This window comes from Helianthus annuus, chromosome 16, assembly GCF_002127325.2.
Source record: "Helianthus annuus cultivar XRQ/B chromosome 16, HanXRQr2.0-SUNRISE, whole genome shotgun sequence".
NCBI lineage: Eukaryota > Viridiplantae > Streptophyta > Magnoliopsida > Asterales > Asteraceae > Helianthus > Helianthus annuus.
Genome location: NC_035448.2, coordinates 127629129 through 127645305, shown reverse-complemented (window position 1 = coordinate 127645305; position 16177 = coordinate 127629129). Strand labels below are relative to the sequence as shown.

Genomic DNA, 16177 nt, shown 5'->3' with positions numbered 1-16177 from the left:
AAAACGTAAATTTTTTTTAGTAAAACGTAAAAAGTTTTACGTAAAACGTAAAAAACCGGCGCGTAAAACGTAAAAAAACCGGCGCGTAAAACATAAAAACGTTAACGTAAAACTTTTTTACGTTCCATAAAAAAAACGTAAAAAACGTTAACGTAAAAAAACCGGCGCGTAAAACGTAAAAAACCGGTGCGTAAAATGTAAAAAACCGGCGCGTAAAACGTAAAAAACCGGCGCGTAAAACGTAAAAACGTAAAAAACGTTAACATAAAACTTTTTTAGGTTTCGTAAAAAAGAAGCTCGTAAAAAAACGCTCGTAAAAAACGGTGCGTTAAAAAAATCGGCGTTAAAAAAACGGCGCGTTAAAAAAACGGCGCGGTAAAAAACGGCGTTAAAACGGCGCGTCAAAAAAACGACGCGTAAAAAAGCCGGACGTAAAAAAACGGCATGTAAAAAACCGGCGCGCAAAATTAATTGTTTTTGTCAAAAAATCTGAATTTAAAATTGTTTTTAATAAAAAAATCTTTAAAAAATAAAAAGTAATATAATAAAACTAATATAATAAAACAAAAAAGTAATTAAAAAATAATAAAGAGAAAAAGACAAAAAAATGTTATTTTACTAAACTACCCTTTTGGATTAAAAAATTAAAGACATAATAAGACAAATTGTATTTAATATTAATTTTTCTTACTTTTAATCTCGTCCATTAATCTTGTTGATTTAAAGGCTAGAAAGTGGTTCCTATGGTTCTTACAACTCGAGGTGGTTCTCATTCTAGCAGCCCTATATATATATATATATATATATATATATATATATATATATATATATATATATATATATGTCCATCCCCTTTAGGCCCATCCTCACACCCGCTTACGTGGCGGGTGATGTGGCGGCCCATCCTCACCACACCATACCTTCCAGTCTTGGGGGCAAAAGTAAAAGTGCACTAATTTTAACGTTATTTTACTAATTTCATGAAATAACGTTAAAAAGCGAGGACCGTTAATCATGCATCATGTGGTGACGTTGATAGCCGAAAGACAAGGGGGTACACGCGCTAATTGGCTTTTGTCTCAATTGCTGAGTGTTATGTGCCTTATGTCCAAGGCTTTATGCAAATTTACTACCGAGCCGGGGTCTGGAAGCAGCCTCTCTATTTACAGAGTAGAGGTAAGACTGTCTACATTTTACATGATCCCTGGGGCTAGGTTGCTAAAATACATTTTCAATCCCAAAATCAGATTATTGGTTTCTTCCCATTCAAAGTAATTGGCTTTGCATAGAGGTTTTGATGGTGGATTCTTTGAATCGAAGTTAGATGGTAGTTGATTGACTGCTGGACAGATTTCTATGGCATAAAACGTGATCATGTTGGATAATGTTTTTGTTCATATGGGTTGTATATGAAAAGAAACTCTAACCGAGATTTTTGACAAACCATATGAACAAACACAGTATCCAAAAGAATCACCGAGATGTTTGACAAACCATATGACCAAACCTTGTACCCATTATGCCATTATACAAGATGTGCTTTGGTAATGTAGGTTTCCTTGTGAGGGCATACAACTACGCACGCTATAGAAAATAATATTACAAGTTAGGCTACGTGTAGTGATTTAACTAGAAGATAATTGCCACGTAGGCAAAGGGTGCATTGGTTCACCACCACCAGAAAATGTTTTCTGCTTCAAATGCTTTTACACAATGTCTTTGCACTGTTTTGACTTGATATCATAATATCCATGTGTTACACGCTATAAATATCTTGATCATAGCTTTTGCTAAAACTATACGGGTTACCACAACATACGCGCTTACTGTAACGAATATGATGATGAAAACCCCCTTAACTCCATAAGTTCTACATCTTCAACTTAACATCTCATTTCAAATTTAAGACCAAAACGAAACAAAATCGAACAGAAAATCAGTACCTATATCGCATAATCAGTTATTGAAGCTATCATGATATGATAGTTGTTTAGAACGGCCGACTCACACCCCCAAATCCCGCCATTGTACTAGAACCCTCAACCATGTGGGGAGAACACCTTTATTACACATCTTATACCGCTAGGCTACAAGCCCATTGGTTAGTGTGCCTAAATACACTTCTATGTAAGTATTTACAAAAGCAAGTTTTTAAGTCTTTGAAGACGGAAATCTATCTTTATACATGCATCATGTTCTGGGCCAACGCTTTGGCTTTCCAGCGTTCAACCTTGCTCAACTACAGGATATATTGTGACACTATCGAAATGTGGCCAGCCCGAAAGAAGAGTTCACCTCATTACCTACATGAACAACAATTTCAAGCTTAGCATATGCAATAATTTATTACGACTCCGCATACCCACAACTAAAGGTCACGTTTTCGACATGTTTACTTATATATGGGTTAAGTTAAAAAATGATAGAACATAAATCTAGAATGATTATATTGCCAAAACTAACCTCAAAGCCCGCCTATGTTTCTTGCTAAACCTTGTATGCAGCAAAGCAAAGCAGCCTCTTCTTGTAGCAACCCCTCTTACCTCTAAACAGAAGCCTCCTTAGCAACTCATAACGTTTAACTCGCTTCTTAACCTGTACAATCGATAGAGCCCGAGGTACAACTATGTACGGTTCTTCTGTTTCTGTAGCGTTTATGATTTCCTTGATCACTGGGGGGCTTAGAACAACCTCCCACTCAACACCATCCTCTGCCGTCATATGATCATGTAAAGAAGAATGATCGGTCAACTTGTCATTAGTCAACTCTTTTGTAATCTTCATTCCCTGCAAAACCATGAGAAGTTAACCACTTAAGATGGTATAGTTGTACAAGTAATTAGGCATTGATTATAGTAAATAGCTTACGGGCAGAAGCGTTTTTTCTTCTTGCTCGACATCTTCGGTAACTACATCCTTACTGGAAACACGATACACAAAATGGTATAGAGATTAGTAACAAAATGGTCTAGAGATTAGTAAAAAAATGATTTATGAAAAAATATTCGTTAAGATTAAAGTACACGAATGGTCCTGTGGTTTGCAGTTTGTAATACATTTAGTCCCCAGCCAACAAATCTAAAGGTTTTAGCACGTCCAAGTTAGGGACTAGATGCGTTACAAAGTGCAAACCACATGGACCATCCATGTACTTTTGAAAAAAGCTGGGGACTAAATGCGTTACAAAGTGCAAACTACAGGACTATCTATGTACTTTCTAAAAATTAAGGTAACCTGGTTAGTTGGAATTGTAGCTCGAGACATGTTGCTTCTAGTTCTCTACAAAGATGACCTTTATCTTCCAATTCCATTTCTAGAAACGATGTTTTGTGAAGAGCTTCTTTTAACTCAACTTTGGCAGCCGAAAGTTGTTGATCGAGATCAAAGTTAGTTAATCTCAGATTCTCAAAGTGATCGTTCATTTCGTTCATACACGATTTGCCGTTATATTGTTCATCATGCCTCATTCGAGCAAGTTCCGCTTTCAAGACATGAATTTCATGCTCTCTTTTACATGCGCTTTCTTTGAGAATCCCGTTTTCTTCTTCCACTTGGCTCAACTGTTTTATTAGTAAACTCATTCTTCTCCCCACAGCTTTAGAATGGTTCTTCGGATGCCCCGGGCCCCGCTTCTTCACTAACATCCGCAGCTTTTGACGTTCGGTTTCTAGCTGTTGCCTGTTTGCCGTGACGGCATGTCGGCTTTTGATCTTGAGCTCTTTCTTAAGAAGACCATACTCGTGTTTCAAAACGTTGTTTCCTCTTTCGGTTGAATCACATCTTGAAACAAGTGCATTGAACTCCGCAGTTGCTTTGGAAATTTGATTATTTACGTCTTTGATTATTTCCTCTTTCTTTTCAAGGGCTTTAGTAAGCCGAGCATTCTCAACCGTTAGATTTGCAAGTTTTTTCTTTGCTTCTATATATTTCGACTCTAGTTTCTTGTGTGCTTTCTCGAGGATAACCTTTCGATCTTGCTCTATTTTTGTACAACTCAATTCCCGCTTGCAATTCTTTAATGCAGCGTTTAAGTGAATCAATCTCTCGACCGCAGCTACTTTTTGCTGTATAACGTTTTCTAGTTCTTGCTTCTGTATCGCCACTAATGCTTCAGCCCTTTCCTTCCCTAAATGAATTTTAAATTTCTTTTTTATTACTGATTCTGCTCTGTGTCAGTAATATACGATTTTTTAACTACAAAAGATGATAAATAAAATAATAGATCACCTGAGTTAGCTTCTTGTGCTGCTTTTACATGCTCAGCCATTAGTCTATCTTTCGCATTGCATTCACAGAGAAGACAAGCTATCTGTTCATGGAGGTTCTTTACAGTTTCCTCTAAAGCTACTTGTTTCCCATACGGAAGCTTCTGCACGATATAAGTACTAGAAATTACTATTTTGCCCTTCATCAAGACAAGTGATCAAATATTTTCCTAATTAAAACCATCAACAAGAAATTTTGAATTTACCTGTTCTTCGTTTGCTTTTGCATAGATATTAGCTTCACTCCTTACAACATTTGATTTTTCTGGATATTTTTTCCCTAGAAACCATGTTTTTTGGTCCATCTTTTATTCTGGCCAACACACAAATAAGTAGTACACATAAGATCAAGAATCGTCCGATCATTAAAGTAATAGTCATATGCATTTTCGTGATCATGACGAAATTAAAGCAATTAAGAGCTTTGCATGATCATCATACTATCCAAGGCTGGCTCAAGGTTTTGGGGCCAAAGCTTATAATAAAACTGGGTCCCTTTTCGTCCAAAATTTTTATTTTTTGCTGAGTAAATTACAAAAATCGTCCTTTATGTATGTCACTTGTTGCAAACTGTGTTCGTTGTCTTCAATAATTACAGAAAACGTACTCGATGTTTGCAAACCCTTGCAAGTTATGTCCTTTAACCCTAACTCAGTTAATTTTTTGTTGTTAAATCTGACCAAATGGACCCCACATGAGGAATTTTGGTCATTTTACTCTCATGTGGGGTCCGTTTGGTCAAATTTAACCACAAAAATACCCTCATGTGCGTCAGATTTAACCACAAAAATTAACTGAGTTAGGGCTAAAGGACATAACTTGCAAGGGTTTGCAAACATCGAGTATGTTTTCTGTAATTATTGAAGACAAAGGACACAGTTTGCAATAAGTGACATACATAAAGGACGATTTTTGTAATTTACTCTTTTTTGCTTTCTATCATATGATTCTTTGTATCTATGCATAATTTTGGACCACAAAACCCACCGTCAACAATCTCAAACCCCAAACTACCTACATTTAATTTTTTTCTCAGAATTTGGGGCCCAAAACACTTGCCATATTTTCACTCCGCCATGATAATATCAAAGATTATCCGGTATGTTGTGATTTACGATATTAAAACGGGTCGGGTCTACCCGATGGTTCTGCCTCTAATAATTCGAATTTTGAGAAACATTGTGTTGTCACAAAAAAAATCATTATTTGTAACAAAATTAACCTGTTTACCTTCAAATTACCTCCTCTGTTTCGTCAGAATTTCTAAGAATTGAATATGAATCAGTGATGATCATTGATACAGACTTGCACCCATCCAAAAGCAAAGTAAACAAACCTTATTGATCATTCAAATATCAACCTGAGAATTATTAAAAAAAAAAAAAAGAAAAAAAAACTCATGTAAACCCGCAGCTTCATCTCATTTAAGAACCCAAAAACAAAAAAAAAAATACAAAATAACCAAATTGTAAACACCAAACCTGTGAAATCTGATGAAACCCAGCTCAGATTAGACAAACCCATTAGTTTCCATAATCTGTATCAGCCTCTAGTGTAATCTATGCATCGATATCAGATGGTTGAGGACTTTTATCGAACAGGTTGTGGGGTGAATGTATTTAGGTGGAAGAAAAGATGGACACTTGTTGTTGGCATGATCAAAAGAGTAAAGAAGAGCAAATAAAGACAGTGTGAGGGAGGGGACATGAGTGATAGAATTTTGGGTACAGGATGTCAGTTTTGAATATGGAGAGCGACAGAACCGACTGACGAGTATCAAATGACTTGGTGTCCTGTGCCCAACAACATCTAGTAGTATTGTATTCTAGTTTAATAATAGTAAACGATCTCATCCGCCCTCGGAATATATTTATTACTAGGTTATAACTTGAGTATTAGTTGTGTTGAATAAATAAATTTTAAATACTAAATGATAAATCAATATATATTTAAAAATTTTATTTATTGTAGAGGTTAAATAAATGTAATTTTATATATTAAATAATAAAAAGTCATATCAATAAGAATCATATTGTACGGGTTGAATAAATGTAATTTTGTATACCAAATAATAAAAAAGTTATATATCTTTAAAACCACATGTATTACACGGGTTGAATAAATGTAATATTGTTTACCAAATAATAATAAAAAGGTATATCTTTAAAAACTCTCGTGTATTACACGACTTGAATAAATATGATTTTATATACGAAATAATAAGAAACTTATGTTTATAAAAAACTAAAGGATATACTCGGTACGCGATACATATGGTGATTGCGGAGATGATTGTTGAAAAATTAGATACAGTGGTCAAACATGTTATTTAAGAAGCAAATAAGCAGTCATTTGAGTGATAAAATATAAATTTTATTTAAAAAACTCCGTGATAAATCTAATTTTATATATAAAGTAATATTGAAAGTTATATACAATTTTTATAAAAACTATGTAATAAAATCGATATAATATTTTTTTAGTAATGAAAATAAAAATAAATAATATATTAATTCAAAGTTTTGTTTTGGTGATATAATTTGGTTATTTAAAAATATCTTAAATTAACAATTTAAATTTAAGGATAATATTTTATCAGAAAAATAGATCCATCATCACTAGCACCTGCTCCAGCATCTTCATCAGCCTTGCCACCTGCCTCCGTCGTTGCTTCAGCCACCTTAGAGGGTTCGCCAGCCCCAAACTTTGCAGGATATTCCACAGGGCTGCCTCCTAGGTCCTTCAGCTTGGCCACCTAGGCATCCGCAGTCCAGGATGGGCATTCAAAGCCCGCCTCCTTGGCCTCATAAGCCATTTTGATCCTGGCCTGGAGGAGCGAAATCACTGCTGAGTCTTTAAGGCCATCCCTAAAGGAGACCATTTCCTGCTCATAGTTAGCCTGGACGGTGGCTAGCCTGAGCTCAGCATCCTGAGTCACCTTCTTCAGCTTGTCCTCATAGTGTTAGGTCTTGGCATCAGCAATCTTCCCCTGATCTACGATGGTTGTGAGTGCATATGTTTATTGCTTCCGTCAATCACGTATTGTAGCTTAATCAGATGAGACAAGACTGGTGCTGAACAGAGAAAATCATAAAGAGCATGAGTGTTGAAGTCCATTCGTACGAATAGACAGAGTGTCCATCCGAACGAATCAGCTTAAAAAGTCCATCCGTATTCAACACAGTCTATTCGGACGAATGAGCAAAGTCCATTCGTAACTTTCATGTAGAAGTGCATCCGTTCGGATGGAGGTCCATTCGTAGGTATGTTGGTCCGAATGGGGAACTAGTATAAATACTTAGCATGTCTTGTTCAATTGTAACTTTGAGCATTAGAGAGGCGTAGCTCTGCTCGTTTGTTTTCGTGGTTCTGTACTTGTCAATCATCAATAGAAAACAACATTTAATTACATCTTTGTGTTCAATCTAGACACGTACTTGGATTCCGCACAAGATACGTGTTCTTCGCTTTCAACGGTTAAGGAATCGATCTTCAGGGCAAATCCACAAGTGGTATCAAAGCGGGTAATTGATTACACGGATTGAAGACACAAAGTTCAAGCAAATTCATCAGATTCAGAGCTGAATTCATCATCTTCTACACATATCTTCTTCTACTCATCTTCTACACTTCTTTTTGAACTTTAAACACATATTTACAAAGATTTTATGGTTAAAATTGGCTAAATTTTGGATATGTTGTGTGAAAACCAGTTTTAATCAATCCAACAAAGTTTCAGATCAAAATTCTAACAAAATCTTCATCAAATTATGGAAAAACATGGTTGTTCGTATTCAGATGTGTTCGTCCGGATCTACATTCGTCCATTCGTCCGGATCGACATAACGCCCATCCGTCTGAATAGAGTCTATCCGTCCGAATCGAGAATTTTACAACCATCTGAATCAAGTGTTTGTGTTGTTTGTTTTTCAAAGTAAGGCACAATAAAATGGCTCCAATCCAAGGGAATCTGTCGAGCCAATGTTCTTGCATGTTGATCCCTTAAACTGATCTTATATGCTATCTCTCTTGCATTTTCTTCATGCTTTCTTATTGTGTCCAACAATGCAGGTATCATCACAGCAGGGTTTTGGTTCATTGGAGGTTCAGCCTAACTCACAAAACCACGCGTCTGTCCCTGCAATTCGTATAACATGAATAATGCGATATTTGATTTTGCAACTAAACCCTAATAATAACACATATACATACCGCTCTATTGCAGCAATGGAATCGATGAGTAGGGTTTTGGGAGGTCCACAACGTTTTATGATGGTCTGAGCATCGCAATTACATACAACCATGTCTTTATTCATGAAGAACGAGATGAAGAAGAAAGGGGGAAGATTTAGGGTTTTTTTTTCTTCTCTGTGTAAATAGGTTTTATGAAGAAGGTATGTTATAAAAGGCTCATATATAATATCTAGAAGATAATTTACAAGTTACCCTCTTATAATTGATAAATTTCAAAAAGTAACCCATAATAAGGTATAAAGTAACTTGGTTAGGTATTTGGATGAAAATGGCAACAAGTTACAAACGTGGGGGGCAAAATGGTACAAAAACTTCATTTTGGATGAACATGGCAAATGTGCCCAAACCTTAGGGAGGATTTTGGCAATTAACTCTTTTATAATTATCTATTAAATTTATCTCGATCTCTACTTTATTCAAACCCCAATTCCAAAGCTATAAATAGGGGTCTCTACCATCATTATTTTTCACACCTCAAACAAAACTCGAAAGCCTTCTGGAGCTCCCAAATTTTGTTCTCTCCTCCTACCTCTTGAAGATTCAAGAAGTTTTTACTTCAAGTAAGTTTTAATGTTCTTTGCATTCTTCGTGTTCATATATTTCCATTTTTGTTTTACTAAAATCTAACATAGCTAGCTTAGATCTATGATTCACTAACATGTTATGGTTGCAGTCATGGATCTAAGATGAATCAAAACTCAAAATTTAATTTTAACCATCAAAAACGTTTCTTAAGAACATAAACAATTTTTCCAGCAAACTGGTATGTTTTTGTGATGGCCAAAACCATGTCTAAACAACCCAAAATGGGTTGGATTTTCTTTATTATTCGTAGTTCGTCAAGTTAGCTTCGATTTGTTATATGGCTCACTTTCTAATTCATTTGAATGAATTTTTGACAATTTTTACAAGAGTGCGCAAAGCTGACGGAAATTCATTTTCAAAACCCTAAATTGATTGGCTAATACTAAATTCATAATTTTGATCCTAAAATCAATGTTGTAGAAATCGGATTAGGCAGCCGATTAACCGGCGTCTAGGCGCTGATCGGAGGTCCACTGCCCGGATTACCCCAAATCGGTCAACTTAGGCGGTAAAAGTCAAAATCAGTCAAAATCATTCAAAATCAGTAAAAAATTGTCTGAAATCGGACTAGTCGGTCAAAAAAAGTCAAAATTGAATCATAGTGGGTCAAAGTCGGACCAAAATTGGATCATAAGCGAAAGAACCTACGGGTTATTTGGGTTAAGCGTCGGAACTAGTTGAAATTCCCCGCATTAAAAGATATTGGAAATGAACAAATCCTCGGAAGCAACATTCCTAGATATGAGAGAAAGACATAAGACAAAGAGAAAACGTAAACTAAAAATTTAGTTTTTAGCCAAAATCAACGTTTTAATAAACATAAGTGGTATGAAGCGATTTAGAAAACCGTAAACGCACATAAGGCCGAAGATGGCGATATGGATATATGCCCGAGCAATGGGGTATAAGGTAACCAGTGACTTACAAGTCTAACCGCCAAAATAAATAATTAATAAAGATATAAAATACAAGATGAAAGTTACGGCCCATGAGGCCTTATACGTGAAAGGCGCATAAGTTTGGAAGCCAAAAAGGGCATTACCATATTATCCTGGTAAGATTATTAGATGCGAGTAATGCTCAAGTAATTATCGAAACTAAGTCCAAGGAGTCAAACTTGAGGAATTGTGTAAGAAAGGTTTCGAGGACGGAACCTCTTTAACGGGGGTAGACTTGTAACACCCCGAAAACGGGTTGGTAATCAAACCACGTTAATAATGATGAACGGGTAAAATATCGTTAGTGGTAAAATTAACCCGGCGAATATTAGGATTTAAATAAATAATTTTATGTTAATAAAAAAGAAGAATAAATGCTTTGAGAAAACAAAGTGTATAAGAAGTCTGAGTTAACGAGACTTGAAAATAAAACGGGTTATGACTTTCCCGAAAACCACTAAGTAACTGGGAATATCAACCCAGTTAGTTAAGTATGGTTAAAACAACAATGAAAACATGAGTTAGTTAAACCTTTATAAAACTTGAGAACTTAAGGAAAGCTGAGGGGCCAAACATGAAAAACTAGAAACTTGTTTTAATTAAGTAAAACTCTACACCAAAACACACACACTGAGTGTGTGTTCTGGTCGAAACTTCCAGAGGAGCCAGGAGCTCTCATCTTCAAATCCTAAATTGCTCAAATTGATCAAATTGAAAGGCCAAATCAGTCCCAAATCAAAATCCAAGTTCATATTAGTGATCACCTAAGTGAAAGGATCACAAGGTATGTTAAATTTTGTCTTTAGATTACATCTTGAAATTTTGATGAATGTTAGAAATCGAAATCTGAGCTTGATCGATTGATGCTTAGATGAAATTAGTAATGAAAACATGTCTAGGAGTAAACCCTAGTCAATAACTAGTTGAATTAGTGTTGAAATTATAAAGTTCATGATCATCCATTATGGGTGTTTAATGGGTTTTGTAGAAACATGATGAACACTAGAATCATGATTGTCAAACTAGTGTTATTTGAACTCTATGAAGTTAATCTTGACATTGAACCATGAATTTGATGATTATCTAGTAAAAGATGTTGAAATTGGCAAGATAGGTAGCCATAAGTTTGATTGTTAAATTTTATAAAAGAATGCTGACTAGGTGCTTGATATAATGCCTAAGAGAAAGCTAAATGTTGAAATTTCGAATAAAATGCGCATTTGAATAATATGGAAAATTATGTGAATTGTGAAGTGATAAAGGGTTCTAAACATCATGTTGAATTAGACTTAACTGTGTAAATCATGTGATCAAAAGTAGTTAACTTTTGATAAGTTAAATTAATAAATAATGAGGTCGAACGGTAGTTTCGACATAGAAAATACGTAAGGTGGAATAGTCGTGATCATTAATGACTAATCTAAGCACCTTTGAATGATGACGATTGATGCGTGCTAGTGTGTATATATTTTAGATATATATTTTAAGCCCTTTTTACACTTTTTAGCCAAGTTTTAAATTTATAAAACACGATATTTACTAACACTAAACACACATATGGGCAAGTGCACCCATCGTGGACGTAGTATAGTGCTGGTAAGATACCGAGGTCGTCCAAGGACACAAGAGCTTTTAGTACTGGTTTATCCTCAACGTCTAATCAAATCAAAATGTTAGAAAAGATTTTTAAACTAAGAAAATAAAACTAACTAAATGCTGAAAAATAAAATAAAAATAAAAACAGATAGACAAGATGAATCACTTGGATCTGACTCGTGTGTTAGTATAACCTCTGATTATTTTCGCACTTTTGCACTTGTTTAAGAGATTATCTTAGTTATTGTAGTAGGCCCCTCTTTTGAAGGCGACGTTACCCTCAACCCAGTAGTTTGAGTCAGCAAGGATACAATCCTAAAGGGTCGGATTATTGAAAGATAATTAATTAAGTTATTAATGCAAATTATGTTAGGCCCCTCTTTTGGAGGTGACGTTACCCTCGACTAAGTAGTCTGAGTCAGCAGGGATACAGTCCTAAATAGCCGGGTTATAGTATTAATAGCAGTTAACTTATGAGGGGGTCAAAGAGTTTGGACCCCCGCCATCCAATACCTTTGGGTATTGAAGGAGGTCCTACTAAATTTGACCCAGGTCCCTTGCAGGACCTCTAAACGCTGAACAAGGGCAAGATCCTTACCAAATCGTTCCCTTAACCCCTGACCAGGTAGCCAACATACCTCCATATAGACCGTGGAGATATGAATGGTGAAAATCTTTTATTTTATATAGACAGTAAAATAATGCCAAGACACCACGGACAGACGATAAGGAAGAATCACCTTCAACATAAGAAACTAGTTATTAAAGTCATTAATACAAAACCAAATAAAAAGTGCAAAAGATTAAAAATAAAAAGTATTATACTAAACACTTGTCTTCACCAAGTGATGTAAGAGACTTAGGCAAACATGGCCTTGATTGTCAAGAACTCTTACGATCAATCTTGGATCTCGAGACGACTCACACACTCTATGATGGACAATGGATGATGGTGGTGGATGATGGTGTTGTGATGGTGGTGGGTGGTGGATGAAGTGTGAGAGAGGTGGTGTGCCAAGGGATGAGTTGCAATGAATCCAAGCACTCCTATTTATAGGCTGAACATAGGCCTGGGCACGGCCCCGTGTCCGCTGGGCACGGCCCCGTGTTTCTGACACTATCTCTCCTCATTAACTGTAATTCGCAATTACAATTAATGCACCTGCAGTCCTTTGGGCACGCCCCCGTGTTCACTGGGCACGGCCCCGTGGTGAGCAATAGAAGCTTCTATAGGTTTGTCTTTTCTACTGCTTCTTGGGCACGGCCCCGTGCTCGCTGAGCACGGGGCGTGTTCAGCCTTCTGTCTTCCTTGTTTTGCTTGGGAGGATGCTGTCGAGGGGTCGGGCAGTCCACTTTTGATCCTTTTCTTGTATTTATGTTAGATTTAGCTGTCTTTTTGCTTCTTTTGTTAATTTGAGCTCATTTAATCCTGAAAATACAAAAGGAAGACAAAAACACCATTTTTCCAACATTACTACTTAAAAAGGGTTAGTTTTATGTCTCATTTGATGTAATTTATATGTTGCATTTTACACACATCAAATATCCCCACACTTGAATTTTTGCTTGTCCTCAAGCAAAACTCTTTAATATGTGGCTTACACTCCCAAAATGGAATGGGTAGAAGAGAAGGTTTTTGGGCTCGTCATAGAGTGTCGGGATTTTCCAAGATTGTTTAGGTTTTATTTTTACTTATTTACAATCCTATTCGTCACGATTTATAAAAAAACTTTTCATAAGGTAAATTATTTATTAAGGCATAACATACCTTTCTAAAATTCCATTTATATACAAGTTCACATACCTCACGGGAGAAATCACTCACACTCGGCCGAAGGTGTATTTTTAGTGAATCACTCGAGAGCGGCATGGAACTTATTCCTACCATAAGCTTGCCAAGCAATCAATCCTCCTCCTTTTTAAATTTATACCTTTGTAAATATCAGGAGGACTTTTCGGGTGAAGGATTAGGCTTGGGCTAAAGGTGGGTGGTTGGGTTAGTGGTTAGTAGAAAAAGGGCGAAAAGCGTAAAAAGCGTCGGTTTTCGTAAAACATTTTGTTTTTGTGACTTTTTATTTTTAATGAAGTATTTATTCAAACAAGCTTTTGTTTGAGGAGCTTTGTTTGTTTATTTCCAACTTCATTGCAGATTTTTTTTAGTCACACGAAAACCGAGCTTGTTACTAAAATAAAAGGTAAAAATAAAAAGGGTTTTTGGTGGGTAAAAAGGGTTTCGGGTTAAGAAATGAAAAGGTTTAGGCTCAAAGGGGCTAACTAGGGGGAATTTTTTGGTAGGTGAAAAGAAAAATAAAAATAATGGTGTTGAAAGAAAAATGGTTAGTCCTAATGCCTCCATCATTTACTTACTTGGGTTTAAGTTGGTAAGGACCGGGAATGTATTGTTGTGGCAAGTTCTAGAGTCGTAAGAACCAAGCGGCTATTCACACAAGAAACGAAAAATGAGCATTTAGCGTAAAGATGTATATTTGTATGCTCAATAAAGGCTCAAAACTCATTTTTGTGGGAATGGGCTTTTATGTGATCAAGTATATATAATCAAATTTTAACTAAGCTTGTCATGCCGTTTCACAATTTTCTTATGTTGGTTCTTTTTATCACGACGCTATCGGTTGTAAACTTATAAAAATATAACCTTGTTAGTCTTAGAATTCCCAACTTAAACTTAGACAAGTAAAAAAAAAAATGAAAATTTTTGAAAATTTTTTTTTGGGGTGATTAGCGGTTCCAATAGAGTTTTGTGTAAGGCTTATTATTAGGACTTGCAAAATTCAAGGTTTTAGCATCCCCCCACACTTAAATTACACATTGTCCTCAATGTGTCCCAAAAATAAATTTTTAGGTTGATTGAATGTGCAAAATGGTGTTAAAAGCAAAATTTTTATGTTAATGGCAGTCTGGACACGGCCCCGTGGTGATCGGGCACGGCCCCGTGCTCAGGTGCCAGTAACAATATTAAAGAAAAGAAACAGAAGCCTGGACACGGGGGCGTGTTCGGTGAGCACGGCCCATGTCCAGTTACCTGAACTGGGCATTTGTCTGCAGGATGTTCAGCATAGGGTCGTGTTGGCTGGGCACGGCCCGTGCTGAACTTACTGTAATGGGGAGATTGTTGTCGGATGGCCTTGTTCTCGTGCATGGGGTTATGTTTCTCGTTTCCCTTGTCATCCTTGACCACCATGAGTGTGTTTTATTTATTACAATATCATTCAAACCTTAAAACCATGATTTCATTAAATCCATAGAGAATACATAGTCCTAAAATACGAGTAGCTAGATAAGTAAGCACAAGAAGTTTTAACCCAAGGAGCCCCTAGCCTACAAGTTATTTTAATTAGCAAAATTTTCAAGAAGATAGTAGTCTCGGTTGAATGTGGCTTCATAGAACTCCTTCCTCCGGTTATGGACCCCTCATATGTCGGCGAGCCATTCCTCTATTTCCCTTGGGAGGAGAAAGGAAGGCTCATTGGCATCAGTTTGAGGAGGTGTGACTTCCACCGGGACTTCTTGCAGATCTCCAAGGGGAGGTTCTGCTGGAATATCATCCCATCCGGTAGGGTTTTTGACTCCGAGTGCTAGGTTCCAATCCTCTTGAGGGAGGATGGGTTCCATGGGAGGTGTTACAAGAATATTTAACCTCTGGTGCAAGAGGTTAATTTCTTGAAAACTATTTTCCAGCCCCACCGTAAGATAATTTATACGGTCTATTAGGACCTCCTCTACTGAAGTCATCTCATCGATTGCTTCCCGTAGTGCTATGACGTAGTGTACAAGGGTAGCTTCAATGGAAGGCCTTTTTCCACTTCTACTGTTTCTTGAATGCACTGACGATGTTTCACTGTTTTCACTTGACATTCTGTGAAAATAAACCGAAAACAGGTTATTTAATGAAACAGTATCTTGGACACGGCCCCGTGCTCAATGAGCACGGCCCCGTGTTCACCTTTCTGCAGAATTTTGAAACAAGGAATCTTGAAGTTTTAAGTTATTTTTTTTTCTAACTTGTGAAACCTTTTTTATCAATAGTAACTTAAAACAATGTTATACAACTTATTTTTAACAAGATTCCTTGAACAAAACTCAATATTTCTTGCCATAAAGCTTGAATTCTCAAACTTTAATGGAGGTTTTTGGAGAAAGATGAAGAAGAGGAAATGGATAAAAGAGGAAAGGACAAGAGGGTTGTTGGAAAATTCTTTTAGAACATAACTAGGATAGTTGAGAGAAGATTCCTTCAAATCTCTGTCCCTAGATGGTCCAAATGTGCAGAATTCTTGGCTTCATTTGTAGAAAACGACAGCGTGCTGGACACGGCCCCGTGTCGGCTGGACACGGCCCCGTGTCGGCTGGACACGGCCCCGTGTGCAGATAGAATCCTGACACAGTTTGTCCGTATTCTGACGTAAAAGTCAGAAGGGAATCTTTTGGTGGACACGGGGCGTGTTGGCTGGACACGACCCCGTGTCGAGGGGCTGATTATGAAGTTCGTCTATTTCTAAGGAATCTATTTGGATCGGGTGG

At 36.6% G+C, this 16177-nt stretch overlaps 1 protein-coding gene across 2 annotated transcripts; it reads right to left on the bottom strand.

The window, feature by feature from the left end:
• Positions 1–1871: 1871 nt before the first annotated feature.
• LOC110916308 (filament-like plant protein 7) lies at positions 1872–6077 on the bottom strand. Of its 2 annotated transcripts, none has more exons than XM_022161051.2 (8): positions 5747–6077; positions 5496–5625; positions 4472–4578; positions 4228–4369; positions 3235–4126; positions 2869–2920; positions 2464–2787; positions 1872–2303 (listed from the first exon to the last, which is right to left on the bottom strand). In XM_022161051.2, the coding sequence occupies exons 3-7, from the start codon at positions 4568–4570 to the stop codon at positions 2488–2490; spliced, it is 1485 nt and encodes a 494-aa protein (XP_022016743.1). In that variant the 5' UTR covers positions 4571–4578; positions 5496–5625; positions 5747–6077; the 3' UTR covers positions 1872–2303; positions 2464–2487. The 2 variants fall into 2 exon arrangements, with proteins under 2 accessions (XP_022016743.1, XP_035841042.1); XM_035985149.1 differs by having other exon boundaries at positions 5507–5625.
• Positions 6078–16177: the final 10100 nt, after the last annotated feature.